The 27782-nt window shown below is 43.6% G+C and overlaps 1 protein-coding gene across 1 annotated transcript in view; it reads left to right on the top strand.

The window, feature by feature from the left end:
• Positions 1-27782, top strand: part of DNAH3 (dynein axonemal heavy chain 3) — a 218456-nt gene that overhangs the window by 101441 nt on the left and 89233 nt on the right. Inside the window, exons 28-39 of the mRNA XM_054533552.1 lie at positions 1728-1842; positions 4372-4570; positions 6230-6338; positions 6565-6678; positions 8023-8199; positions 10263-10354; positions 13015-13234; positions 14155-14289; positions 16918-17029; positions 19673-19914; positions 23533-23633; positions 25936-26041. Of these exons, the coding sequence (XP_054389527.1) occupies positions 1728-1842; positions 4372-4570; positions 6230-6338; positions 6565-6678; positions 8023-8199; positions 10263-10354; positions 13015-13234; positions 14155-14289; positions 16918-17029; positions 19673-19914; positions 23533-23633; positions 25936-26041 (1722 nt within the window). The remainder of the gene's footprint in view (positions 1-1727; positions 1843-4371; positions 4571-6229; positions 6339-6564; positions 6679-8022; positions 8200-10262; positions 10355-13014; positions 13235-14154; positions 14290-16917; positions 17030-19672; positions 19915-23532; positions 23634-25935; positions 26042-27782) is intronic.

Genomic DNA, 27782 nt, shown 5'->3' with positions numbered 1-27782 from the left:
AAAAGTGGTGTCTAAGAGGAGACCTGAAATATAAGTAGGGATTAGCTGAGCAGAAAATAGGAGGGAGAGTGTTCCAGAGAGAAGACCTGGAGTATGCAAAAGCCTGAAGATGAACAGCATGGTGTATTCCAGCAGGAAGACACTTTGTTTCTAGAATAGCTGAGGAATGGGTGTGGTTAGGAGAGATGTGGGGAGAAGCCCCAACACCACATACACTACCTCATTTAATCCTCAACACAGCTTGAAGAGGCAGCTATAATCATCTAGATTCAGGGCAGGATATGGTGGCTCATGCCTGTAATCCCAATAGTTTGGGAGGCCAAGGTGGGAGGATTGCTTGAGGCCAGGAGTTCAAGACCAGCCTGGGCAACACAGTGAGACCCCATCTCTACAAATAGTTAGCCAGGAGTGATGGTGCATGCCTGTGATCCCAGTTTCTCAGGCGGCTGAGGTGGGAGAGTTGCTTGAGCTCAGGAGGTCGAGGTTTCAGTGAGTCATGTTTGTGCCTGTGCACTCCTGGCTAAGTGACAGAGCAAAACCCCATCTCAAAAAAAAAAAAAAACAAAAAAACTGCATTTGACACACCAGGAGACTGAGACTCAGAAGCTTAAAATCATTTCCCAGAGCCATATAGCTAGAAAGTAGGGAAGGTAGGATTTGAACCTAGGGTGGTCTTACTTTTTTTCCTTTTTAAGTTTTCTTTTTATTTTATTTTTGCCTCTTTAATTTGAAATAACATGAAACTTACAAATAATGCTGAAAATATAATACAAAGAATTTCCATATATCTTTCATCCAGATTCCTCATATATTAACATCTTAGACAACCATAGTACAGTTATCCAGATCAGGAAATCAATGTTGATACGATTTTATTCTCTAGTCTATAGACCTTTCTAAATTGGCTAATTTAAATTTTGTCATCTTGAAAAAGAAATGACAGGCCAGGCATGGTGGCTCATGCCTGTATTCCCAGCACTTTGGGAGGCCAAGGTGGGTGAATCACTTGAGGTGAGGAGTTCGAGACCAGCCTGGCCAACATGGCGAAACCCCATCTCTACTAAAAATACAAAGATTAGCTGGGTGTGGTGGTGCACACCTGTAGTCCTAGCTATTTGGGAGGCTCTCAAAATAAATAAATAAATAAATAAAATTAGCCAATTGCCCTGCTGTCTTTGCAATCTAGGATTACACGTTGCATTTTGTTTTTATAGCTCCTTTGTCTTTTTAATGTGAAAAAGTTTCCAGTTTGAGAGGTTAATTCTGATTTATGGTATATACAGTGAAATTCACCTTTTTTAGCATACGGTTCTCAGTTTTGATAAACACATGCATTTGTGTAGGCCATCACAATCAATATATAGGACAGTTCCACACCACCCAAAAAAAATATCCTCAGGCCCTTTGTAGTCAGTTGCATTCTCTACTCCAAGCCTCCAGTAACTACCAAGGTATTTTCTGCTCACTCCTGTAATTTTGCCTTTTCCACAACACTACAAAAATAAAATCATGCAGTATGAAACTTTCCAAATCTTGCCTCTTTCAGCATAATGCATTAGGAATTCATTCAGAGATTAAGGACTGGGGTAAGGAAAAGGTGGACTTGAGGGATGACACCCAGGAGTCTGGCTTGAGCCATCCGGTGGTCCATGGTACCATTTCTTGACATGCGGATTACCAGAGGAGAGTCAAATGTAACCAGTTGTCCCCTCCTCTGCCCCTGCCAGGATTTTCTGAAAAAGAGCAATGATCAGATTGCACAGATTGTCCAGCTGGTGCGAGGGAAGCTGAGCAGTGGAGCTCGACTCACTCTCGGGGCCCTCACGGTCATCGATGTCCACGGTAAGCCAGGGGGCTTCCCCTGTCATTACTGACTGTCCAGGAGAAGCAGTCTAGTCTTGCTCATCTCAGTTCTCCTGGATGGAATAATTCAGGGTTTCCTTCCTCATTAGGGAGAGCTTTCTCCAACTGAGAGTAAGATGAGAGCCAAAGGGCTTTGCATCTCTCCACCTGTGTTTCCTCTCCCATCCCCAACCTGATTTCCAGGAACCCTCCAAGCAGGGCTTGTACTGAGACAAGGACGGCCAAAGTCATTTCTGAGCTTCACCAACATGGAATCATTTCCTTGGCTAGCCGTAGCTAATATTTTTGAATGCTTGCTGGGTGCCAGGCTTTGTGCTAAGTGGTTGACATACATTATCTCATTTTCATAGATATTTCACAGATGCAGAACCTGGGGCTTAGAGAGGTAACTAACTTGCTGAGAGGCATACAGCTATAATAGTAAGCAACAGAATCGCCTATGTCTGTCTGCTTCCAAGCCTAAGGGACTGGAAATGGGCAATGTTGCAAGCAGTGGGTGGTGAGAGAGGATGCCTTCCAGCTCCTCCTTTAAAAAGAAGAGGAGGAGGAAGAGGAGGAGGAGGAGGAGGAAAAACTGGGGTCTTTATATAAAACAAACCACCCCCACACCCTCACTCCATCACCAAGGAAACTAGGGCTGGACCAGGCTGGTTGCTTGGGAACAGAGTCTCTTGCTCACACACCCAGCTCCCTACTGGCATTTCATGGCATCTCATTCCCCTCAGGTTAATGCTCACTTCAATCTGATTTCATTAGGTAGACCAGCATAACATCAGGGAGAGAGAAGGGAAAATGTGCTCTTCACACGGCCACATACTCAGCTGTTAGGAATAATTGGTGCAGATGTGGTTATACTGCCCAGGGTACCCCAGTGTGGTTGGGTTCACAAACACAAGCATGCATGTATGCACACATGCACACAATGGCACATATACACACACACATGCAAGTGCACATACACACACTGTATAGTGAAGGCATCCCTAACTCAAACCCTTGAAATTCGCTTTCCTCTTGGATCCCTCAGGCATACCATACTCCTGCCCTATACTCTCTTCCTTGGGAGAACGTATTAGGTGATTCCCCTGTATATTCCCCCAAGAGCCAGGAGGGGAATTAAATTCCTTGGGAAGGAAGAAAAAGCTGTGGATATAATCTTCTTCAAGGACTCTTCCCTTCAGGGCTTTTATTTTACTGTAATAAGGCTCTGTCACAGAGAGGAAGGAAAGGCTCAATGGAAGCAACCCTTTGAAAAGTGACATTTCTGGGGTCCTAATTTTGAGTCTGCTGTACTAGCTCTGAGATCTCCATAGCTCTCCACCTGAGTTACCAAAAACATAATGAATGATTCTCATCAGCCTGGATCCACTCTTCAACTTCAAGGCCCCTGTCACTCGGATAAAATTAAATCAGGGCTTACAGTCCCATGAGAGAAAAAAGAAAAGCTAGAAATGTATCTCCCAGCTGGCTTCTCAGGCCCCCAGATGGAAAGGATACATCTAACCATGGATTCTCGGGCTTCCTTCCCCTGCTATATAAGGCCACGCTGATTGCATTCTCCTAGGATATCCTAGGGGCCTGAAACAGGACCAAAAGGGTTATATTGGAAATAGGATAGAATTTGGAGTCACTATGCATTGCAAAGCCCTCTGGTTCAGACTTCCAAGAATCTGGGGATGATAACAATAGCTAATACCTGTATGACATTTTCATATGCCAAGGACAGCTCTCTTTCTCTCTCTATTGTGTTTAGCTGTAGATATGTATGTATGTACCTATATATTAATTTAATCCTCATGATAACTCTATAATGTAGGTACTATGTTATCCCTATTTTACAGATTACACAACTGAAGAACAGAGAGGTCAAGGAACTTACCCAAAGTCACATAGCTAGGTCGTGGTGGAATCAGAATTTGAACGCAGGCAGTCTGATTTCAGAGCACGCACCTTTAATATTTCTGCTGTGCTGTCTGAGAGAAGATAGTGCAGCAGATTCTCTGCCTGGCTTTGGGAGAAAGCAAAGACCAGCTTCTAACAGATATTGCTGCCTGCAGGTTGGGGGTGGGCAAGGAGGCTTGTGAAATCTAAAATTGTTTGGGCCGGGCACGGTGGCTCACGCCTGTAATCTCAGCACTTTGGGAGGCTGAGGCGGGCGGATCACTTGAGGTCAGAAGTTGGAGACCAGCCTGGCCAACATGTTGAAACCCCATCTCTACTAAAAATACAAAAATTAGCCAGGTGTGGTGGCATGCGCCTATAATCCCAGCTATTTGGGAGGCTGAGGCAGGAGAATCGCTTGAACTCGGGAGGCAGAGGTTGCAATGAGCCGAGATTGCGCCATTGCACTCCAGAATGGGGGACAGAGCGAGACTCCATCTCAAAACATAAATAAAATAGTTTGGAGAATGGGGGACCTTGATAACATCCACTTCTAACTGAGGAGCTTACAAAGATGGAGAGTTCTGATGGCTCTGTGTGCGTGTTTCTGCATCTGTGTCCCAACAGCCCGCGACGTGGTGGCCAAGTTATCTGAGGACAGGGTCTCTGATCTGAATGATTTCCAATGGATCTCACAGCTGCGCTACTACTGGGTGGCCAAGGATGTGCAGGTGCAGATTATCACCACAGAAGCCTTGTATGGCTATGAGTACCTGGGAAACTCCCCCCGGCTGGTGATCACACCCCTCACTGACCGCTGCTACAGGTACATTCTGGAGCTGCTAGATCTAAGGCGTGAACGGAGAACTCCAGGGGAAGAAGACTCTGGGGAGGAAAGTTAGGGATGTCTTGGGTTACCTTTACCCTTCACACTTCAGATTATTAGGTTCTCCATAGTCCCAAAGATGGGCATGCAAACTAGGTCTTCAGGCTAGAAATGAGAACCCGGTAGGAATTCTAGTGCAAATCAATATATTTGAACCAACAAGTGGAATATTGGTGCACGTCCGTGAACATGACACAGGACTTAACGTAGAGGGCTCTCCAATGGCAGGAATCAAGATGGTGCCTGGAGATCCTATGGCCATAAGATAGACAAGAAGTGAGGTCAAGAATGTAGCCAAGGGGTCTCTATGCTCTGCCAGCCAGTCTCATGGAAAGAGCTGGCCATTCTGTGCTCAGCAAAGTACTCTGACATTTTCTGTGGAACTCAGCCTTTGAGATCAGGATTTTGTGAACTTGTCGGTTTTGTGATGTTTAGATGTTCTTTACTTTTATATATTTCCTTACAGTGGGAGTTTTTTAGATTGTCAAACTAATACTTGGGAGTATTTTCTCCCTTCAAAATCCTCAACTACTTGTTTTTTATGGTCTATGATTTTTGCTCCTCATTCATTTATTTATTCCACTCATTATTCAACAACCTTTTTTTGAGGTTTCCTGTACACCACGCATGACCTCAAGAAACCCTAAATCTAACTTGGGGGTCAGGAGAGACATATTCAAATGATTACAAGATAGAGTGCTAAATGAAAACATAGAGACTCATACCAAGGGCCATGGAACCACAGTTATTACATCATTCATTTCTAACATTTATCTTGCACCTATTACATGCCAGGAGCTGTATTAATTTACTGAGGTTATGAAATGGAATCAAATATGATTCCTGAACTTAAGAGTTCATAATCTAGCTGGGCATGGTGGCTCACGCCTGTAATCTCAGCACTTTGGGAGGCCAAGGTGGGTGGATCACTTGATCCCAGAAGTTTGAGACAAACCCACTTGGGCAACATGGCAAAATCCCATCTCTACAAAAAATATGAAAATTAACTGGGTGTGGTGGTGTGTGCCTGTAAGTCCCAGCCACTTGGGAGGCTGAGATGGGAGCATCACTTGGGCCCAGGAGGTCAAGGCTGCGGTGAGCTGTGACCATGCCTCTGCGCTCCAGCCAAGGCGACAGAGTGAGAACGTGTCTCAAAAGAAAAAAAAGACTTCATAATCTAGTTGGAGAAATATATTTTAACCATTCCATTAGCACTGGTGATCTTTGGAATGTGGAGTTTATGAGTATTTTCACTTTTATTTGATTCATTTATATATGTATGCATGTATTCATTTATTCATTCAAACAAATATTCATGGGTGCCACTCGTGCTGGGCACTGTGCTGGGCTCTGAGGTTACAATGCCGAGTACAATAGAAATTTTTACAGTGATGTTGTATTGCTCATATAATCGGGAAAATTTTTAACTATTTGGTTGGTGCAAAAGTCATTGCAGCTTTTAGCATTACTTTCAATGGCAAAAACTGCAGTCACTTTTGCACTAACCTAAATATTTGTATGAGTCAAAATAAATAAAAAGCCAGTTTCTTTCCTGTGTCTTAGGCCTCAAGCACTGAAGTCCTATTTTCTTCCCCATAGGACACTGATGGGAGCTTTGAAGCTGAACCTTGGGGGTGCTCCAGAGGGTCCAGCTGGGACTGGCAAGACAGAAACCACCAAAGATTTGGCCAAAGCCTTGGCTAAGCAGGTAAGGAAATGCCATCTATCCCCTCCCTCTCTTCCAGGCCCTGTCTGCACCCCTACTTGAGAAGTAGGCATGAACTCTAAGATGGTTTAGCATTAACAGGCAGCATGGGCCCCAGCTCCTTCAAGCAGAGCAAGGAGAGAGGAGCCCACTGCTGTTGAATGGTGCAGGGTAATTCAGATGGGATGGAATCCACCCTGAATGATACCCACATCCTCCCTCTTTCTAGTGTGTGGTCTTCAACTGCTCTGATGGTTTGGATTACAAAGCTATGGGGAAGTTCTTCAAGGGGCTGGCACAGGCTGGAGCATGGGCGTGCTTTGATGAGTTCAACAGGATCGAGGTAACTCTGCCTCTAGGCTGCAGAACAAAGAAGCTGCGCATGGAGGGGCCTTTTTCTTGGCTCTGCACCCCTTAATAACAGAGCCTTATGTCTCTTGTATGGCAGACACGAGAACCTCCAAAGCAGGTACTCAGTGAACTAAACAAAAGGACTCCCAAGGAGACAGATGCGTGTTTTATACACATATCTCCATCTCCCCATCATATTAATTCATTCACTTGCCCATAGTAGCTACTGAGAAGCTACTATACATCAGATATTCTGCATAAGTTCATGCAACAGAGATGAACATGAAATGGTTGTATAGCCAGGCACAGAGGCTCACACCTGTAATCCTGACCAAGGAGGCCAAGGTGAGAGGATCACTTGAGCCCAGGAGTCTGAGACCAGCCTGGGCAACACAGTTGAGACCCTGTCTCTACAAAAATAAAATAGCCTCAGCTATTCAGGAGGCTGAGGCAGGAGGATTGCCTGAGCCCAGGAGTTCGAGGCTGAAGTGAGCTTTGATGCTGCCACTGCATTCCAGCCTGGGTGAGAGTGAGACTTTGTCTCTAAAACAAAACAAAACAAAACAAAAAAGGTCTTGGCTGAACGCGGTGGCTCACACCTGTTATTTCAGCACTTTGGGAGGCTAAGGCAGGTGGATCATCTGAGGTCAGGAGTTCAAGACCAGCCTGGCCAACATGGTGAAACCCTGTCTCTACTAAAAATATAAAAATCAGCCGGGCATGGTGGTGAGCGCCTGTAATCCCAGCTACTCAGGAGGCTGAAGCAGGAGAATGGCTTGAACCTGGGAGGCGGAGGTTGCAGTGAACTGAGATCTCACCATTGCACTCCAGGCTGGGAGTGAAACTCTGTCTTAAAAAAAAAAGGGAAAAAAAAAAAGCTCTTGCTGTCTAGACTGTTACAATCCAGTAAAGGGAAATAAAAAATTTAATGAAACAAATACCACAAATACCAACATGATAAAAGTCTGTAGCAGAAGTACAAAAGATGCATCACAAAACTGTGTATAATTTTGTTTGGATGATGAGTAAAGATCAGGTAATATAAAAATCCCTGATCCCAGAATACCTACTGTGTGTCAAGTACCATGCTAGGTGTTGAAACAAAGATAAAGTATTATGGAAACTATTAACACACACACACACGCACATGCACACATGCACAAACCTATATTCTTTTTTCTTACCAAAACCCCAAATCATGCTCCTAATTTTGAATGTGCAGGTGTGGTTTTCGGGTGATTGGGTTCTTTCTTTGCTATGTGGGAGGACTCCGGTAGAGTAGGGTGGTTGTCAGACAGAAGCAGGTGCTCATATCAGCTGGGCATTCTCACCCCAGGTGGAAGTGCTGTCTGTGGTCGCTCAGCAGATCCTCAGCATCCAACAAGCCATCATTCGGAAGCTAAAGACATTCATCTTTGAAGGCACTGAGCTCTCTCTGAACCCAACCTGCGCTGTGTTCATCACCATGAACCCCGGGTATGCTGGCAGGGCTGAACTGCCCGACAACCTCAAGGTAAATGCCAGCAGATATACATGTGGGGTGTGCTTTTTAGAATAGAAACCTCTGGGCCGGGTGTGGCGGCTCACACCTATAATCCCAGCACTTTGGGAGGCCAAGGTGGGCAAATCACCTGAGGTCAGGAGCTCGAGATCAGCCTGGCCAATGTGGTGAAACCCCATCTCTACTAAAAATACAAAAATTAGCCAGGCATGGTGACATGCGCCTGTAATCCCACTCAGCTGCTCAGGAGGCTAAGGCAGAAGAATCACTTGAATGTGGGAGGCGGAGGTTGTGGTGACCGGAGATCGCGCCATTGCACTCAGCCTAGGAGATAAGAGTGAAACTCCATCTCAAAAAAAACAAAGCGAAAGAAAAGAAACCTCTGGCGGTACCTACCTGGGGGTAAATTTATTCCTCCATCCCCTTGGGTGGAAGCAATAAGAGAGACCCAGCTATACCCATATCCACTGACTTTAGGACATGGTCTACCCCCTGCTACTAATGCATTCTGATTGGTGCCCTGGAATCTTACTCAGATGGACCACTTCTCTCTGAGAAGAGAAAAGAGTCAGAGAGATGCTTCAAGGGGTTCCTCCCATCTAGGTCAACACAGGCCAGTGAAGGCCAAGATGGAATTTGGATCCACATTTCTCTCTCTTTTTTTTTGATGGAGTCTCATTCTGTCGCCCAGGCTGGAATGCAGTGGCATGATCTTGGCTCACTGCCACATCCGCCTCCCGGGTTCAAGTGATTCTTCTGCCTCAGCTTCCTGAGTAGCTGGGACTACAGCCATGCACCACCATGCCCAGCAAATTTTTGTATTTTTAGTAGAGATAGGGTTTCACCATGTTGGCCAGGCTGGTCTCGAACTCCTGACCTCAGACAATCCACCTGCCTCGGCCTCCCAAAGTGCTGGGATTACAGGTGTGAGCCACCAGTCCCAGTCACATTTCTCATTTTTTACTGCCCAGTATTTGTAAGCACCCCCTGCATCCATGCCAGCCAACGGCCATATTAGATCGTCACAAGCAGCTTTCACAATGCCATGGTATAGTAGAAAGCACCCGGGCATGGTGTCAGGAAGCCTGGATTCTAGCCCTGGCTCTAACTCTAACTGGGTGACTCAAGCAAGTTACTTCTCCTCTAAGATCTAAGATAATAATGCAATAGCTGATGCATACTGAACACTTACTATGTGCCACATACTCTTGTAAGCACTTCAGTTGCATTCTATCATTTATTCTCATGATAATTCTATAAAGAGGGTAAAGTTAGTCTGTTTTGAGATGAAAGAATAGAGGTCTACAGGGGTTGTATAACTTGCCCATGCTAGTCGGTAGCAAAACAAGAACTCAAATCAAGATCTGGCTGGCTGGGCGCGGTAGCTCACGCCTTGATCCGAACACTTTGGGAGGCTGAGGCTGTTGGATCATCTGAAGTCAGGAGTTTGAGACAAGCCTGGCAACATGATGAAACCCCATCTCTACTAGAAATACAAAAATTAGCTGGGCCTGGTGTTAGGCACCTGTAATCCCCAGGTGTTTGGGAGGCTGAGGCATGAGAATTGCTTGAACCCGGGAGGCGGAGGTTGCAATGAGCCAAGATCGTGCCACTGCCCTCCAGCCTGGGTGACAGAGACTCTGTCTCAAAAAAAAAAAAAAGATCTGTCTGGCTCTGGGATTCTCTGATGCATATTGGTTCTGCATTCCTAAATGACTTCTGATGTCCATGTTGAACACTGGGAAGCTCCAACAGTTGAGTGATGCTATGAGGCGTCCTCATTTGGCATAGGAGAATGAGGTGTACCAGCACCTAGGGCCTTCCACAGAACCATTGAGGGACCCAATGTAAGTAACAACATGTACCCACACAGGGCCAGTGGGGAGGTTGGTTGAGCCATGCATTGGCCCACTGAGGATGGTCCATCTGCACTCACTTGTCCCCCAGTCCTTCTTGCCTTGATTGTCACTGGAGTGGCCTGAATGATCATGCTACTTCCCTTTGCTTCTGTGGATGTGCCTTCCCTCAGTATTCACTGCACGTGTTCCGATTCTGATTTGTTGTTTCTTTTCCAGGCCTTGTTCCGGACAGTGGCCATGATGGTCCCAGATTACGCCCTCATTGGAGAAATCTCCCTCTACTCCATGGGGTTTCTGGACTCCAGAAGGTGTGTTACATGGGTTTTCCAGTGCATTCTAAAGGACTTTAAATAGTGGCTTTTTGCATGGCAGATTCAAGGTGGTTTGCCCATTGGAAGAAAAGAGAGAAGCTTGAGAAACTTGCTTCTGCTTACTGGGTGATCTGAGAGCACATAGCCCTGGCCTTGGTCTTGCCCCATTTCTGACGGGGAAATGGCCCAGATTCCCAGGGTAGGACCCTGCTCTCTCTTTACGTACACCTGAGTTCTATTAAAGAAAGTAGCTACTCGTATCTTCCCCACCCCTCACTCTAACACATCCATATCCACATTACTAAATGGCTTAAGGCAACAAATAGTATAAGGCCGAGTGTGGTGGCTCACGTCTGTAATCCCAGCACTTTGGCAGGCAAGGCGGGGGATCATTTAAGGCCAAGAATTTGAGACCAGCCTGGCCAACATGGGGAAACCCTGTCTCTACCAAAAAATTCAAAAATTAGCTGGGCTTGGTGGCATGCACCTGTAATCCCAGCTACGTGGGAGGCTGAGGGAGGAGAACCACTTGAACCGTTGAACCGTGGAGGCGGAGGCTGCAGTGAGCCAAGATCTCACCACTGCACTCCAGCCTGGGCAACAGAGTGAGACCCTGTCTCAAAAAAAAAAAAAAAAAAGCAACACTAGAAAACATATGCAATTATTCCAGAACTGAAGAGGAAAAATTATTAATATAACATTTATTACCTCCAATTAACTAGGTTATCTCTCATTCAAGTATTGTCCAGTTTTCTAAGACACACAGTTATACACAGATCAGTGTCTTCATGTGTGTACATGTGTACACACATACATATAACACATGCACCAAGAGTTACGAATAATCGTTGCAAAATGGCTTGTATTGATCTATTCCAAATTTTATCATGTCAATTGACTTTCTGTTACAATGAATGTCTTTATGGCCTGGGTGTCTTTGTTTATAATCCAAGGGGCTACAGAAATTCTCAATAGAATGTCACCCTTCCTAGGCCAAGAGGCTGCCTCAGTCATATGACACTTAACTCATTTGTTTTCTATAGAAACCAGGATTGCATTGATTTGCTCACTCAATTCATTTATTTATTTAATTAGCAAATCTTTATTGAGTCACTAACCTTATGCCCAGCCCTGTGCTGGGTGCTGGTGAACAATACAGAGTCTTTGTTTTTAAAGGAAATCAGTTCTGTAAAGAGGATCTCCTTGAGAGAAAAGTGCATAAGTATATTAGTTAGGGTAACGCTGACCCCTGAATCTCAATGATTTACCATAACAAAGTTTATTTTTCACTCGCTGAAAATCCAAAATGAGTCTACGGCCATACCACACTGAATGCAGCCAATCTCGTCTGAAAATCCAAAGTGGGTGCTTGTGATCAAGGGCACTTCTTCCCCAAGGGATGGTTATTTATAGTTCATGGTTACTTATAGTTACCATGGTTACCCAGGTTACTTATAGTTCATGGCTACAGCCCATGAATGGCACAAAGGCTCTCACGGAGGAGGTCTTCGTGGGCCTGCCCTGCAAGTGACATACGTCAGTCACTATCATTCACATTGCACTGGCTGAAACTCAGTAGCATGTGGCCTCCCTTAACTGCATGGCAGGCTGGGAAATGTGGTCCACTCATGTGTCCAGGAAGAATAAGAAACCCAATTCAAAATTTAATATACTTGGCACACAACACATGTACACTTATGTGCACTGCAGTAAGTGTGTGCATTAAGTATGCAGTGCACGTAAGCATCTGTGTGTTGTGGGCTGAGTATATTACATTTTGCATTGGGCTTCTTAAATTTAAAAAGTAAAATGGACATTGAAAAAATTAGAATGCGACAGAAATGAAAAAAGTGAGTAACCTTACCCTTAGTAACCCATAGTTCCACTTTCCAGGGATTAATATCACTAATAGTTTGATGTATTCTTCCCTAACTTGTGTGTGTGTATGTGTGTGTGCATACATTCATATATACTTACAGAGGTATAAAACATACAATTTCTTCCTGGTATGGTGGCTCACACCTGTAATCCCCTCACTTTGGGAGGCTGAGGTGGGCGGATCACTTGAGGTCAGGAGTTCGACACCAGCCTCACCATACAATTTCTTTTATTTTAGTTTAATTTTTATTTTTGTAAAGACAGAGTCTCACTCTGTCACTCAGGCTGGAGTGTAGTGATGCAATCACAGCTCAGTGCAGCCTTGAACTCCTGGGCTCAAGAGGTCCTCCCACCCTTAGCCTTCCGAGTAGCTGGGATGACAGGTGCCATGCTACCATGCCCAGCTCATTTTTAAATTTTTCTGTAGAGACAGAGCCTCGCTATTTGCTCAAGCTGGCCTTGGACTCCTGGCCTCAAGCAATCCTCCTGCCTCAGCCTCCCAAAGTGCTGGGATCACAGGCATGAGCCACTGCACCTGGCCAAAAACATATCATTTCATATACCATACATGTTATACACATATGTGCACTTGCTTTTTTTCATGCTTCCATACCTCATTATGGTAACTCTATTAAAAGACCCTTAAAGGATAGGGCTTCTCCATCAAGTCCGTGGGCAAGCCTGGTTGCTGACGGGGCAACGACAAGGATATTGGGAATGTCTGCTGGGCAGGACGTGGTCCTCTCTGGGTGTCCGCATACATGCCTTTGCCCTTCTAGTCTCGCCCAGAAGATCGTTGCGACCTACCGCCTGTGCTCGGAACAACTGTCCTCTCAGCATCACTATGACTACGGCATGCGCGCTGTCAAGTCTGTGCTTACTGCCGCAGGAAACCTGAAGCTCAAGTATCCAGAGGAGAATGAAAGTGTCCTGCTGCTCCGGGCATTGCTTGATGTCAACCTGGCCAAGTTCTTAGCGCAGGATGTCCCTCTGTTTCAGGTATGTAGCGGTTCAGGACCTTGGCTGAGGACCAAGGCTCAATGTTGGAAGACGAAATGTTGTGTTTGGTGCCTTCCCCATATCCTCTTCCATCTCCTGACATCTTCCATTCTTTGGCCAGCATCTCTGCCACTTGACACCCTCCCTGCAAATGTTAAATAATAAGACTGATAGATAGCAAACATCTCTGCCTGATTTTTAATAAAAATGGTTTCACTGATAGGATAATATTTGCTCTTGGGTATACATATGTGTTTTTATCCAATTTAATTAGTTTCCTTTTGTAATTAATTTAATCTTACTTGCCAGGCTCTGAGCTTCATAAAGACAGAAGTCATGACTATCTTGTTCATTCCTAGTACAATGACTGGAAGATAATCCAGACTTATTAAATATTTGCTGACTTTTAAAATTATTTGGGGGAGAAATTACAGTTTTTTTGTTTTGTTTTGTTTTTTGAGACGGAGTTTTGTTCTGTTGCTCAGGCTGGAGTGCAATGGCATGATCTCGACTCATTGCAACCTCTGCCTCCTGAGTTCAAGTGATTCTCCTGCCTCAGCCTCCTGAATAGCTGGGATTACAGGCACGCACCACCACGCCCAGCTAATTTTTGTATTTTTAGTAGAGATGGGTTTTCACTATGTTGGCCAGGCTGGTCTCGAACTCCTGAACTCAGGTGATCCACCCACCTTGGTCACCCAAAGTGCTGAGATTACAAGGATGAGCCACCGTGCCTGGCCAGAAATTGTTTTATAAACAGTGTTTTCATTTGTAATTTTAGACAAGTTTTGGTGCAAGAAAAATGAGATCTGGAATTTCTCAAAGATCTCTGTTGTTGATACATCTCATTTTAGGAAAATGTTGAGGTCACATATCTGATACTTTATCCTTTCCACTTTCTTTTAAATTCTTTTTAACAGGGAATTATATCCGATTTATTTCCTGGAGTTGTTCTTCCAAAGCCAGACTATGAAGTTTTTCTGAAAGTGCTGAATGATAACATCAAAAAGATGAAACTCCAGCCAGTACCTTGGTTTATAGGGAAAATTATCCAGGTTGGTTCCTTATCCCATATAAATGTGCCTGTTTTACTGTTTGCTGAAGTTAGCAAACAGTTAAGACTTATAGGAGATTGGAACTGAAGTGACAGCAATCAGAGGTGCCTGTGTAGAAATGCAAGTAAAACATTAGCTGGGCGTAATGGCCCATGCCTGTAGTCCCAGCTACTTGGGAGGCTGAGGTGGGAGGATCACTTGAGCCCAGGAGTTTGAGGCTGCAGTGGGCTATGATCATGCCACTGCATTCCAGCCTGGGTGACAGAGTGAGACCCTGACTCTTAAAAAAAAGAAGAAAGAAATGGAGGTAAAACAAACAACCAATACCAAAAAACCCACTTACTTACTCCATCAGTTTTTCTGTTTGTTTGTTTGTTTTTGAGATGCAGTCTTGCTCTGTTGCCCAGGCTGGAGTGCAGTGGTGCAATCTCGGCTCACTGCAACCTCCGCCTCCCAGGTTCCAGTGATTCTCCTGCCTCAGCCTCCTGGGTAGCTGAGATTACAGGTGCATGCCACCACCCCCAGCTAATTTTTGTACTTTTTGTAGGGATGGGGTTTCACCATGTTGCCCAGACTGGTCTCAAACTCCTGACCTCAGGTGATCCGCCCACCTCAACCTCCCAAATCCCATCAGTTTTTTGCTGTGAGATGTTAGGCAAATTAGTTCACCTCTTTTATGCTCAGTCATCTGTAAAATGGAGTAATTTTGAGAGAAGAGGTGTGTAAAGTGCTACACATAGTACCTGATACTATATCATTATCAACTCCACCATCTCCGTCATCATCATCAGCACCATTGGCATCATCATTTCCCAAAGTCACAATGTGAGTTACAGGTGAAGTTAGGACCCAGGTCTCCAGATTCTGAGATCACACTGCCTTGTGGTAAAAATAATCATTTTTTCCCTACTGTATTAGCAAGTGAGCTAGTTTTTGACACAACTCATTTAACCCAATTTTGAACCCCAATTTATGATTGAGATTTTGCAGAAGGACCATTCTTTAGCCAAGAGCTTTAATTTTCAATATTTTATTATGAAAAATTTTAAACATGCAGAAAAATGGAACGAAACGTACACAGAACACTCATGTACTCACCACCCCGATTTTACAATTAATATTTTATACTATTTGCTTTATTTTTTATCCATCCGTCCATCCATCCATCCATCCATCTTACTTTTTGATATATTTCAAAGTAATTTGCAGACCTACAGATGAACTTTCATGTAGCTTAGTACCAATTTACAAAAACAAGGTAATATTTTCAAAAACAAGGGTTCTGGAGCTACCTGCCCTTTTACATATTGATGTCTCAATGTGAGGAAGAATGTGAGAGGCTATTGAATCATTAATGTTTTCCTCTCTTATTCCTTTGTTTTTTATTTTAGACAGAGTCTCCCTCCATTACCCTGGCTGGAGTGCAGTGACATGATCTCAGCTCACTGCAACCTCCACCTCCCAGGCTCAAGCGATTCTGCTGCCTCAGCCTCTCAAGTAGCTGGAATTACAGGCATGTGCCACTATGCCCGGCTAATTTTTGTATTTTTAGTAGACATGGGGTTTCACCATGTTGGCCAGGCTGGTCTCAAACTCCTGACCTCAAATGATCCCCCCACCTTGACCTCCCAAAGTGCTGGGATTACGGGCGTGAGCTACCGAGCCCAGCCTTCCTCTCTTATTTCTGATGCACAGTCAAGCTTTCAAACCATCTGAATGTCAACCCTACTTAATGGTTAGGGATTTTGTATTGTTCTCTGCTCTGTAACTTTCAAACAGTAGCTTTCAAACCTACCTGAATGTCAACCCTACTTAATGGTTAGGGATTTGTTTGTTTTGTTCTCTGCTCCGTCTACAGCACTCAGAACAGTGTCTGGCACATAGTAGATGCTCAAAAAATATTTGCTGAATTACATGTGTTCCTTTCTCTACCACTCCCATTGTTGCTACCTTCATTTAGACGCTTCTTATTGCTCACCTTCAAGGTGAAAAATAATAAGAACTTATCTTTAAAATAAAAAGCTGCTTGTGTTCCCTTTCTCTGAGGGAGTCACAGTCTAAAGGAGCAAATTTTTTTAAACCATGAAATTCACATAAATGCAAAAGACCAAAGCAGTCAGATCTCAAGAAAGAAAGTTTCCAGGAGAAACACAATTTGCTAAAATGACTGCCATTTTCTTTTTCTCTTTAAAAGTAAATGGCAATAGTGTCATGAAAATATTAGAGGCATTAAAGTCGAATAGCCCTGTCTGCAAATTCTGGCTCCATCACTGATGAACTTGGGCAAGTATTTAACCTCTCTTGGGCTCAGTCTTACCCTTTGTAAAAGGTGGTCAATGATATCGGAGTAGATTAAATAATTTGAGTTATCAGTTGATTCTTAACACATAGACAGGTACAGAGCAAATGGTAGTTCCCATCCCTTAAATAATCTGAGACACACACATATATTTATTCATCTGAAAGATATGTGAACAATAGACCACGAAAAGAACCGTAGTTCTCCAGAGGTAAAAGCAACTGTGAGAATCCTCTTCTGACCCCTCATTCCTCATTGACTTCTGACTAACTCACAATGGGGGAGCGTTGCAATGATTAACTTCTTTTATGAATGATGTCTCCTCCCAGATCTACGAAATGATGCTGGTGAGACATGGCTATATGATTGTGGGAGACCCCATGGGTGGCAAGACCTCTGCTTATAAAGTGTTGGCTGCAGCTCTCGGCGATTTACACGCAGGTAAAGCTCACATCCCTGGCTTCCAGGGAGGACAGAACTCCTCGCTCAGTTGGCTGGCTCCATGGAGATAATGCCAGGCTGCTAGTCTTGTCAGGCCTCGATCGTGACGTCAGAGCTAGAAATAGAACATGGCACACAGATGTCTGCAAGCAGAAAATAAAGGGTTGGGGGTGGGGTGCTTCTATAATAACAAGGGATTTCATGTGCATATCATTAAGGCCTGGAGGAATTTTCTCAAATGCTGAGCAGTGGTTTCTCCAAAGGTCCCCAGTGAAAGAGAAACTCTTGTCATTGGCCTTAAAATTAGTCTAAAAGCAAATCATTGCATGGTTTTGCTCCTTTTCTTCTATTCTTCTCTTCTTTTCCTGTTCCCTTCCCTTTAGTTTTTTCCCTCCCTCCTTCCCTTCTTTTCTTCTTTCCTTCCTTTTAAAGTCAAGGATAGGAGCTCCTACTTTTGAATCAGACTCAGACTTGGGCAAATGACTAAACCTGTCTTATCCTCTGTTTTCCCAGCTGTAAAATGGGATTGTTATGAGAATTAAGTAACAGCATGCAGGTAAATAACTGAGCAGAGTGCCTACGCAACAAATGGAAACTATGTTTATTGCCAGAGAAACAGTTGTGGGTTTTTTTCTGCGTGTGTGTCTGTTTGTTTTGTTTTGTTTTTATAAAACACAAACCTATAGTTTCATAAAAGCATTTCCTTTTTGTGCATGCATTGCTTTAAGTTTTTCATTTAAAATTTTTTTTCTAATAACATTTGATGATTGGGTTTTTGAGGTTATGTTTTGGGGGTTATCCTAGCCTTAATAACTAATTTGGGCATCTCAAATTTAAATACAAATTTTGAGGCAGGGTACGGGGGCTCACGCCTGTATTCCTGGCACTTTAAGGGGCCAAGGCGGGCGGATCACTTCAGCTCAGGAGTTTGTGGCTGCAGTGAGCTATGATTGCCCACTGCACTGCAATTGCAGCCTGGGCGAGTGAGACCCAGTCTCAAAATAAAATAATAGAATATAATAAAATATACAATATTTTTAGCATTTTAATATACCTTAAGAAACTGAGTGAAGAAAAAGGAGGCTACCACTGTGTTTGCCTCAGGATGCTGCAGAGTAGTTCTTTTTTATTTATTTAATTATTTTTAATGTTTTTTAGAGATAGTGCAGTGGCACAGTCTTGGCTCACTGCAACCTCTGCCTCCTGGGCTCAAGCAATCCTCCTATCTCAGGCTCCCGGGTAGCTGGGATCATAGGCATGCGCCACCATGCCCGCCTAATTTTTGTATTTTTTGTAGAGATGGGGTTTTGCCATGTTGCGCAGGCTGGTCTCGAACTCCTGAGCTCAAGCAATCCTCCTACCTCAGCCTCCCAAAGTGCTGAGATTACAGGCATGAACCACCACACCTGGCCCAGAAGTGGTTCTTTATTTAGTTCATGGCTCGAGCACTTCAACTTTTCCCTACTTTGAAGGATTCCATAAAAGCGTTGTGATTTTTTTTTTGTTATTAAATACATACACTGTGACATCCATCAGCCTGTACTTTCCAACTGAGTTTTAATACTCCAGTGTGTGTTTCTTGGGAACAAATGACACTCACTGAGCAGTCAAGAAAGATTTTGGGGCCAAACTAGCCCTTCAGAGACAGAAAAGTAACCATCATTTTTCAGAACCCTTTTACCTGTCAGCTGTTTCCCGTTTCCTCATCTCAAATCAAAGCCAAGGTTTTGATCTGTTCTTTTCATTTTTAATTTCTTCCTTCAGCCTGTTTGAGTTTGAAAAGCCAAGGTTCTTAGGGTGGCTGTGAGAGCAGGTACATAGAGGGCTGATAATAGGCGTCACTCTCCCTTCCTGCTTGAGTTCTGTGAGGGCAGTCAGATTTCTTTAGTCCTGGATTTTTTTTTCGAGACGGAGTCTTACTCTGTCGCCCAGGCTGGAGTGCAGTGGCATGGCCTCAGCTTACTGCAACCTCCACCTCCCAGGTCCAAGTGTTTCTCCTGCCTCAGCTTCCCAAGTGGTGAATGGCTGGGTTTACAGGCACACACCACCACGCCCAGCTAATTTTTGCATTTTTAGTGGAGACAGGGTTTCACCATATTGGCCAGGCTGGTGTCAAACTCCTGGCCTCAAGTGATCCACCTGCCTTGGCCTCCCAAAGTGCTGGGATTACAGGCATGAGCCACTGTGCCCAGCAAGTAGTCCTGGATCTGACTGGCACATTTGCCCTGTTTGAAAAGAGGATTGGAAGAAAGTATGGTAAGAAACCAAAGGCTATAATAACCCAATAATGTAAGGCATTGCCTATCCAGATGTCTCAGTCTTTTTTTTTTTTTTTTTTTTTTTTTGAGAGAGGGCTTCATTCTGTTGCTCAGGCTGAAGTGCAGTGGCACAATCATAGCTCCCAGGTTCAAGTGATCCTCCCATCTTGGCCTCCCTGAGTATTGGGCTTATGGGTGTGAGCTACTACTGCTTCTGGCCCCAGATTCCAATATCTATAAAAACTGAGCACATGTTTTATAAGAAGGACTTCCCTCATATAGCGTATTTATAAAAGTTGATTGGTTGTTGAGATGACATCATCTCTTGTTTAACCTTCTGGTCTCACCAGAGCCTTTATAACTGGTGTTGAACCTTCTTGCCCAGCCAATCAGATGGAGGAGTTTGCTGTGGAGTACAAGATCATCAACCCCAAGGCTATCACGATGGGGCAGCTGTATGGATGCTTTGACCAAGTGAGCCACGAGTGGACGGATGGTGTCCTTGCCAATGCTTTCCGGGAGCAAGCGTCTTCACTCTCTGATGATCGCAAGTGGATTATATTTGATGGGCCAGTGGATGCTGTTTGGATTGAAAATATGAACACTGTTCTGGATGACAATAAAAAGGTAAGTATTGAGCCTGATATGACTTTTCCATGAGTGAGACATAAACTCTTTTATTGAAGTAAGTGATTGATCAAAACTATATAGAGACATACATTTATTATGTATGTATTCTGTATACATTAAGAATAAATGCCCCACAGGAGGATTATAGTAATCAATTCATGAATTATGCTCTGTTTGTACTTGTAGTTGGTAAGCTAAGCATGTTTAGAGACCATGTTGAATAGTGAGCCTTAGTGCTGGCATCTTTGGCCTTTTAGCCCTGCAACTGAGCTGTGTTGTACTGAGCAAGTCACATAACTTCTCTGAATCTCAGTTTTCTCATTTGTAGAAAGGTAGTAATAAAATGAGGTTGTTGATACTTAAATGAGATTGCACATACATAGTACCTGCGGGATATGTTTGGTTACCTGTTGCTATATAACAAACCACTGTAATACTTAACGGTTTATAATAACTATTTCTTTTTCTCATGATTTTGTGGGCGGGCAATTTTGAAAGGGCTCAGCTGGCCAGTTGGTCTCTCTTTTCATGTCAGTTGGGGCAGCTCAGGCTAGAAAATCCACATTCAAGATGGCATCTTCACTCAATGCCTGGTGGCACAATCATATTTGGCCCCTCTTTCTTTCTCTCTCTCTTTTTCTTTCTCTCTAAAAATAATACCTCCTCTTCCACACCACTTCACATGGCTTGGGCTTTTCACTTGGTGGTGTCTTGGTAGTGGCGCTTCCTATGTGGTAGGTGATTTCCAAGAGTCAGGAAGTGGAAGTTTCCAAGATATTAAGGGCTATGCTTGAAACTGATAAGCATGACTTTCTCTGCATTCTGTTGGTCAAGGAAGTCGTAAGGTCTGACAAGGAAGTGGAAAAATAGACTTCACCTCTTGATGGAGGCAGACAGGTCACATTGCAAAAGTGCATATGGGCTGGGCCCTATAGGCTCACACCTGTAATCCCAACACTGCGAGAGGCTGAGACAGAAGGATTGCTTGAGCCCAGGAGTTCGAGACCAGTTTGAGCAACATAGTGAGCCATCTCTACAAAAAAAAAATTTTTTTTAATTAACTGGGCATGGTGGTGAGTGCGTGTAGTCCCAGCTACTCAGGAGGCTAAGGTGGGAGGATCATTTGAGTCTGGAAGTCATGGCTACTGTGAGCCTTCATTGTGCCACTGTGCTCCAACCTGAGCAACAAACAGAGAAAGACCTTGTTTCAAAAAAAAAAATGGGGGCATATGGGATGGAATTTATATAACTTGCCCAATACAACACAGCTCAATAGTAGAGTCAGGAGTCCAAACTGATGCCAGCACCTTTGGAAAATACAGCAATCTTTGGAAAAACACCACCAATCTTTGGAAAAATAAGTAGAGTACAGTAAGTATAGCACCACAGTATTATGGTGGCTAAAAGAGCTTGGACTCTGGAGCCAGACAGCCTGGGTTCAAATCCTGGCCTTGCCACTTTCCAGCTATGTAACCTCAGACAAGCTATTTAGTCTCTTGATGCCCCAACTTCATCATCTGTAAAGTAGGGACGATAGTGTCTACCTTATACTGTTAGGAAGATTAGATAAGTTACTATTTATACACCTCTTCTGATAGTGCCTGGCGTATAGCAAGTGCTATATAACTGTTTAACATAAAATTTATCATCATTTCAAGGAAGAATTCCTTCACTGGATATACATCATTATCAAATCAAAATATATTTTCTAACTGTGTTTAAATGTCACAAGACTAAGAGTGAGTCATGCTCAACAGCGAAAGGGCTAATTATCCAAATTATACACATCCACTAATTATAGCATGTGCATAATTTTGATTATATAACATTCAAAAATGGAAATGTTTTATTACATGATATGGACTATATTATATAAACTAATTGTACAGATGTATCGGTTGGTCTTGAGATTAGAAGTATCAAGACAGTCATAATAAGTGAATTTCCTAATGGTTTTCTTCTGCTCTGGATGTAAATGAAACTACAGTCACAGGTGTGGGTCTGTTTTAGTTTTCCTGATATTCAGAGATGACGCGGTTGGTGGTGTCAGCCTTATGACAGCTGTGATCTTCCTGGGGATGCAGGCAGTGATCTGTTTCAAGTTGTGATTGATGCAGGCCAAGTAAGGTACAGGGAAGTTTTTAATCACAAATTAGGATGAGCAGAATGAATCAGTGGTATTTCCTCTTCTCCCCTGGGAGATGAGGGCCTCAGGCCTTTTCTTATAACTTAAACATCTCACTGGAATCCATTTTGGTGAGTGGGAAACAGTGTCGTTGACTTAGTATATATTCCAAGGCTTTCCTGTGTAATTGCATTACTTCCTACAGGGTTTTACCTGCTATGCACTAGAAATTCTGATGATTTTTCTTTTTTTTTTTTTCAAGACAAAATCTCCCTCTGTTGTCCAGGATGAAGTGCAGTGGCACGATCTCAGCTCACTGCAACCTCCACCTCCTGCAATTCTCCTGCCTTAGTAGCTGGGATTACAGATGCGTGCCACCATGCCCGGCTACTTTTTTTTTTTTTTTTTTTTTTGTATTTTTAGTAGAAATTGGGTTTCACCATGTTGGCCAGGCTGGTCTCCAACTCCTGACCTCAAGTGATCTGCCTTCCTCGGCCTCCCAAAGTGCTGTGCTGGGATCACAGGCCTGAGCCACTGTGCCTGACCTCTTTCATTCTATTCTAAAAAAGATTTATGGGCCAGGCACGGTGGCTTATGCTTGTGATCCTAGCACTTTGGGAGGCAGAGACAGGAGGATTGCTTGAGCCCAGGGGTTTGAGATCAGCTTGGGCAACATGGTGAGTTCCTGTCTCTACAAAAAATTTAAAAATATGTATTATGGAAACATTGATGCAATCTAAAAACAAAAAACAAAAAATAAAAAACAAGCCACGTGTGGAGGTCCACACCTGTAATCCCAGCTAGTCAGGAGGCTGAGGTGGGAGGATCACTTGAGCCCCGAAGGTCGAGGTTGGAGTGATTGCAAATGTGTCATTGTATTTCAGTCTGGGTAACAGAGCAACACTTGTCTCAAAAATAAATAAAAATTAAAAATAAAAAGAATTTATGGAAAGGCTTTTGTCCCTCCTGCTATGGATTAGTCCATGCGGGTGTTCAAATATGGGTCTTTTGTGAAAGAATTGAGCAAATAAAAATAGGATGTAGCTGTGCAGTTAAGTTCTATGTTAAATATTGAGAAAGGGACCAGGAAACTTGGTGAGGTCTGATAACTTCTCAATTCTTCATCTGAGATTGCATCTAAGGTCAGTGATTTCCTGGCCTTCCTATTAAAATTGCAGCTCACTCAACCCTGACTGAGGGTTCTCCAACCCCCTCTGCTACTTAATTTTTCTCCAGAGCACTTTTCACCATTTTGAACACTATATATTTTGCTTATTGTCTGTCATCTCCCAGAAGAATGTAAACCCCAAGAGGATAAGAAATTTTGTCTGTTTTATTTTATGCACCGAGAACAGTGCCTGGGACATAGTAAGTGCTCAAGAAATATTTATGGAATGAATCAAACCAGCTTTGTCTATACTGAGACCTCTTACTTGCAGATGGAATTTAAGCCTTTCCCCTGTCTGCTACCCTCTGCTTTGCACTTTTAGCTGTGTCTCATGAGTGGGGAAATTATCCAGATGAACTCCAAGATGAGCCTGATCTTTGAGCCAGCCGACCTCGAGCAAGCCTCTCCAGCCACTGTGAGCAGGTGAGGCAGCCCTCACTGGCACCCCAGGGGACAGTGTGGCCCCACTCACCCTAAGCAAAAGAGAAAGCTCTCAAATTTCACAAATGTGATGAAGCCCTCGCAGATCATCTATATTATTATTATTTTTCTTTCCAATTTTTATTTTAGGTTCCAGGGGGTATATGTGCAGCTTTGTTACATGAGTAAATTGCATGGCATGGGGGTTTGGGGTACAGATTGTTTTGTCACTCAGTTAATCAGGTTGTTTTTCCATCCTCACCCTCCTCCACCCTCAAGTAGGCTCCCATATCTATCATTTCCTTCTTTTTTTTTTTTTTTTTTGAGACGGAGTATCACTCTGTCACCCAGGCTGGAGTGCCATGGCGTGATCTCGACTCACTGCAACCTCTGCCTCCCAGGTTCAAGCGATTCTCCTGCCTCAGCCTCCCCAGTAGCTGGGACTACAAGTGCATGCCACCATGCTCGGCTAATTTTTGTATTATTAGTAGAGATGGGATTTCACCATGTTGGCCAGGCTGGTCTCAAACTCCTGATGTCATGATCTGCCTGCCTCAGCCTCCCAAAGTGTGGAATTACGGGCATGAGCCACCATGCCCAGCCGATCGTTCCCTTTTTTGTGTCCATGTGTACTCAGTGTTTAGCTCCCATTTATAAGTAGGAACATACGGGATTTGGTTTTCTGTTCCTGCGTTAATTTGCTTAGCATTATATTATTTCTCATTCATTTAGATTTGTCATAAAATCAGCCCTCAATCCACACTACTGGTGGGAGTCCAAAACCCAGCAAGTACTTTGGAAACAGTTTGATATTATCTCCTAAAGTTGAATCTCCGTATGCCCAAGAGCTAGCCATTCTCCTAAGTACAGACCCAAGGAAAACTTTTGGCATGTGCAATAGGAGATCTGTACAAAAAATATAGTGGCAGAACTCACAGTAACAAACACTTGGAAACAGCCCAAATGCCTATTAATTGAGTTAACTGGTGGCCAGGTACGATGACTTATGCTGTAATCCCAGCACTTTGGGAGGCTGAGGCGGGCAGATCACCTGAGGTCAGGAGTTTGAGACCAGCCTGGTCCAACATGGTGAAACTTCATTTCTACTAAGCAAAAAATACAAAAAAAAAATAGCCAGGCATGGTGGTGGGTGCCTGTAATCCCAGCTACTCGGGAGGCTGAGTCAGAATTGCTTGAACCCAGGAGGCAAAAGTTGCAGTGAGCCGAGATCACACCACTGTACTCCAACCTGGGTGACAGAACAAGACTCCATCTAAAAAACAAACAACAACAACAACAACAAAAGACTGAATTAATAAAGTATAATAGAGTCAGAAATTGTAATATGTATAATAAAGTACTCAAAAGAACTGCACTGACATATAACTATATAAATAAATCTTAGTAACTCTATTAAGGACAAAATCTTAGCAATATTATATATAACACAGATAACATAATAATATAATTATATCTATAAATATATTATATCTATAATTACATCTATAATTACATAATTATATAATTACATAATTATATCTACAATTACAGTATATTATATATAATATAATGTTATACTATATACTAATACATACTATATTATTATATGCTAATATATAATAATATATATACTGAATGGTTATATGCTATTATATGCTATATTATTATTATATAGTAATAATAAAAGATCAAAATATTATCTGTAGAATGGTACCCCTTTTTAATTGTTAAAAACAACTAAAATAAAAATATAAACACTTTAGGAACAGGCCAGGCATGGTGGCTCACACCTGTAATCCCAGCACTTTGGGAGGCCCAGGTGGATGGATCACTTGAGGCCAGGAGTTCTAGACCAGCCTGGCCAACCCTGTCTCTACTAAAGACAAAACCCCATCTCCACTAAAAATACAAAAAAATTAGCCAGGTGTGGTGGGACGCACTTGTAATTCCAGCTACTCAGGAGGCTGAGAAACGAGAATCACTTGAACCAGGGAGGCGGAGGTTGCAGTGAGCCAAGATTGCACCACTGTACTCCAGCCTGGCCAACAGAGCAAGACACTGTCTCCAAACAAACAAATAAACATTTTGGGAACATATAGAAATGCTATAAAACTATATATGAAGGAAAGAAATCAAGGGGCAGATGAACACAAGATTCAAGGTGGGTAAACCCAGGGGACTAGGTTATTGTCAAGATCCATTAATGCCTAGCATGGTGCCTGACGTGCAGTAGATGCTCAATAAATGTTAACCCATAGTAGTAACAAAGAAGCGAGCACCTAAACTGGTCTTCTGTGCTTCCCAGGTGTGGGATGATCTACATGGAGCCCCATCAACTAGGCTGGAAGCCCCTGAAGGATTCCTACATGGACACCCTGCCCTCCAGTCTCACCAAGGAGCACAGGGAATTGGTGAGCCCCTCAGACCCTTTCCTTCCCCTCCTCCTGTCTCCCTGCTTTTCATCTTGAGGATCTTCTAGGTACATCTTCACCTTCATAGTCCCTGGAGGCAAGAAGGGGCAGGGAATTCCCTTGTTGTCCCCAGTTATCTTGTTTCCTGGCTGCCTGCCATTTTTTGAACTTTCTTCTCCATATGGTAGGCATGGGGTGGTGCAGTCAATTTCTCCTTCCTCTTCCTCCTTCCCCATCACTCCCTGGCTCCCCAGTGGAGAATCCCAGTGCTGAGGAATGTTCTCTATGGAAGCTGAAATGTCACCTCTTTCTTCATTGCCCCACTGACAGAAATGTCTGTAGAAGTTTCTCTAGAGATGGGCCAGATGTTCCTTTTTGTGCTGCCAATTCCCATCCCTGTAACCTGGACTCTGCACCTCCCACCTTGAGGGAGCTGGAACTAGTTAGAAGTGCTTTCACTGCAGCTACTGTGAGCGACCACTCCCTTCTTCCCTTCTCTAAGGAGGTGGGAAAGTTCGGGTTAGGCGGGTACCTGACCACACTCTCAGACCCGGAAGCAGGAAGGGAGTAGCGGTGTCTGTGGTTCCTCTTGCCCGTCCCTGTGTTAATAGAATGCTTAGGAAAGTCTCCCACTGAGGAATCCAAGGAGGGTCTATTCCCACAATGGAAACTCTTTGGGGGATTATGTAGGGCGGCTGCATGTCTGTCACCACCTGCATACATGGATAATATGTAAACGCAAGTACATATCCATGTGCACATTCAAGCGCCAGTCCACACACACACACACACACACACACACACACACACACACACCAAAAGCTGCCAAGTCCCCATATATGTAAAGTCATTTAGGGACTCCTCAATGTCCCTGGCACAAAGTTTAACTCCTTATCAGGGCCCATGAGACTATGTGATCTGGCCCCGCCTGCCTCTGCAATCTCATTGCCTGCTCTTTCTCAGCCTCAGCTTAGCAGTCTCCAGCAGTCCTGTCTTGTTTCCAAGACAAGCCCAGGTTTCACCACCTCAAGGCTTTTGCTCTTTTTATTCCTCTTCCTGGGACTCTTGCCTCAGTTTATCTCAGAGTTGGCTCCACCCTCATCATGCAGTTCTCAACACAAAAATCTCCTCCTCCAGGAAGCCTTCTTTATCCTATTTAAACCCTTCCTGTTATTCTTCACCATAACACCTTTGTGTTTCCTGCTAGAACTTTGCATGATCTGTAGGTATTTTACTGATGTCCCTGCTGGATTAGTTATTTATTGTTTGTCTTCCCTGACCCTCCACGAGGGCTCCTTGTCTACCTTTTCCATTGTTTATCCCCAGCACTACTACTGTGCAATTAGTAGATGCTCAATAAATATTTGTTGACTGAATTGATATACCACATTTCCATGTATACCCGTATTTTTATATATACATATAAATGCATCTACACATACATATATTATCTATATAGATCCACACCTAAGTGTGTATTTATTTAGTGATGGCCTTCCTACTTCTTAAAAAAATGTGTATAGGGAAAGTCACAAATAAAATATAACAAAGAGGCTGAGCGTGGTGGCTCATGCCTGTAATCCCAGCACTTTGGGAGGCTGAGGTGGGCGGATCACTTGAGGTCAGGGGTTCGAGACCAGCATGGCCAACATGGTAGAACCCTATCTCTACTAAAAATACAAAAAGTAGCTGAGCATGATGGCACGTGCCTGTAATCCCAGCTACTCAGGAAGTCTGAGGC

Source organism: Pongo abelii, chromosome 18, assembly GCF_028885655.2.
Source record: "Pongo abelii isolate AG06213 chromosome 18, NHGRI_mPonAbe1-v2.0_pri, whole genome shotgun sequence".
Lineage (NCBI taxonomy): Eukaryota > Metazoa > Chordata > Mammalia > Primates > Hominidae > Pongo > Pongo abelii.
Note: the sequence above shows the minus strand (reverse complement) of the source record. Positions and strands in the feature narration are given on the sequence as shown.